Source organism: Perkinsus marinus, assembly GCF_000006405.1.
Source record: "Perkinsus marinus ATCC 50983 genomic scaffold scf_1104296966482, whole genome shotgun sequence".
Taxonomy (NCBI): domain Eukaryota; phylum Perkinsozoa; order Perkinsida; family Perkinsidae; genus Perkinsus; species Perkinsus marinus.
Genome location: NW_003203876.1, coordinates 211,208 through 213,678, shown reverse-complemented (window position 1 = coordinate 213,678; position 2,471 = coordinate 211,208). Strand labels below are relative to the sequence as shown.

The following is a 2,471-nucleotide window of genomic DNA, read 5'->3' as shown; positions in this document are numbered from 1 at the left end:
CTGCATCAGTGAACGTTCATCTGTCGGGAAGTAATCATGCTCGAGCGCATAGATCATTATTCCCCCGATGCAGTTGTTGTATATAAACTCAGTTTTGTGTTTGATAACCGCTGGAGTGTTGAAGTAGAAACCATTGAAGTAACCATTGCCAGAAGGATCTCCCCCTTGCTCGATAAGTGTCTGATATCCTAGTTGTTGCCTTTCTCTCGTTTCGCCGTATAACGGTATCTGACTGGCTGTCGTCCACAACGATAGCGGAGCACACGTTTTGATATAGAGATCGCCTCAATGTATAGCAAAACAGACTCGGTCCTTTTGCTGTGTTATTTCGATCATCAATAATACCACATCAAAATTTGACGCGAGTGGTGTCAGAGCACATTGACACAGGTTGTTCTTAACCAAGCTTGTCTTAAAGCATATCATAACGACGATAGTTCTCATTTCATTCACTAGTACCATATCTTCTGATAAATATCAAGTATTCGCAATGACGTGTGTTTCCTATGTCACTATACAAGGAACGATTGTGCCGTTGGGAGTGTTTACTCAAATATGCAAAGTGCGGTGCTCCGCATAACGACAACTCACCCCGACAGCCAGCTTTTCGAACGGCAAGCCCACAGTGTCTCTCCAAACGTAGGCCATATCTTCAGTCCAACGGATACTAGAATGCCCTTCAGAATCCTCAACATTGTCATACGTCATCATCAAGACCATATCAACAGCATCAACGATGCCACCTCGCTTAGCACAGTCGAACTGTTGCTCCCACGCGCCTATGCTGAAAACACGAAAACGCTAAAAACTTTCTACTCACAGTCTTATCTCCATTCGGACTGTCGATGTCATCTAACAACTATCAGTTTCCCCCTATGTCAAAAAGTTTTACTCGAGATTTCTCTCAGGAGCTCATTTGATCAGAGTGAAAGCGTACATATTGCATAATCAAGCACTCCGTCAACTTTCTCTTCGTTTTGCTTACTCCATCGTGATGTAGGCGCTTCGATTTTCACGGTAGACGCCTTCATTAACCATTTTCAGAAGTGTCCCATAGTTCGTACAGTCGTTGATGTCCTTAGGGTATTCCCAGTCAAAATTGATTCCATCAAAAGGATAGGTCTCAAACAAGGCTTTGGTGGTATTCACGTACAGTTCCCACTTGCTTTCAGGACCGTTCATTAAATGCTGTGGAGTTGGCGACACCCAACTGAGCAAGGCGCCGTACTGGTCTGCTATGCTTCGGGCCATGTAAAACTTCTCTTTCCACAACCTCGGCATCGTATGCGAACCATTTTCGGCAACGTCAGCTCCCGACCAGTAGATCACGTGATTCACCCCCGACTGGAACAGAGCGTGATAGTATTCTGGCGTCCAGTACAAGTGAATAGTGAAAGCGAAGAATGGCTTCTCCGCGTTGACAGCGTAGTATAGCACTACAGCAGATAGGAGTGTAACGAGGTGAAACATGAGTACTGTGATCGGCTAATGACAAGTCTAACAACGATATTCTCCTTGTGATCAGAAGTCTGCTGTGTATCTGTTTAACGCTAGTAATCATGGAATTTGTGTCAAGCATTGTATGCCCATATAAGTTGTTGATAGCAATGGTATGATACCATCCCGTGAAAACATTACCCCAGCTACCGCAAGTTCGCAATGAGAGAAATATTAATGGTGAATAACTATAGAATTGGTTATATTTTTTCACAAAAATAGAAACTCCGTTGCATCACCACCACGGTTGCGGAGACAAATGCAAATAACTCTGTCGAGATTCACTTCACAGTGAACTACGACCCAACCATGAATTGACACAAAAGCAGTACGAAGGAGATCAATAACAATAATCGTAGCACTAGGCTGGCATGTCTTCAATGCGAGCCTTCTGATCGAGCCAATGCAATGTCTAAGCCCTCAACGACTGGCCCTCTGTGATTCTCTATCTCAATCGATTCGCCGAATAGTGTCTGAGGTATCTTTGCTCTCGATGCTTCTTGCTCATTGCAAGTTGCTGCAAGCGATCCTGGTGGTCTAAGAAGGATTAACGAGTTGCTTCGATCACTACACAACAGATATTCGGATGTAGACTAACTGGTTAGGATTCGTGACTCTCATTCAAACGACCGAGGTTCGAGTTCCTCCATCAGAAACTTCTTCAGCCAATATTCCACCATTCTCATGCTATGATCATCAATCTACACAACCTAATACGCCTAACCGAACCGCCTCGGTTCGTGTAGCAAATGAAGTTAGACCACATCACACGATGCGTTCTCTCGGACATTGCTGTCGATGCCTGCCTGCTACCAAGAGGTGTGGACAAGCCCAGTACAACGTCGGCATGTCGAGGTTGTGCCGATCAAGTGCTGCACTTGATCCGTGTTATCGGAGATCAATTTTGAGCAGAACATAGTCATCATTAGATCGCAATGCGATCGAGCATGAAAACGAGGAAATCTACACTATAA

The 2,471-nt window shown here is 44.5% G+C and overlaps 1 protein-coding gene across 1 annotated transcript; it reads right to left on the bottom strand.

Annotated features, from left to right (window-relative positions):
• Nucleotides 1–985: 985 nt before the first annotated feature.
• Nucleotides 986–1,182, bottom strand: Pmar_PMAR028324 (hypothetical protein; the record flags this gene model as incomplete). Its single annotated transcript, XM_002769108.1, has 1 exon — nucleotides 986–1,182. A coding segment is annotated over one exon (197 nt), but the record flags the coding sequence as incomplete, so codon positions are not given.
• Nucleotides 1,183–2,471: the final 1,289 nt, after the last annotated feature.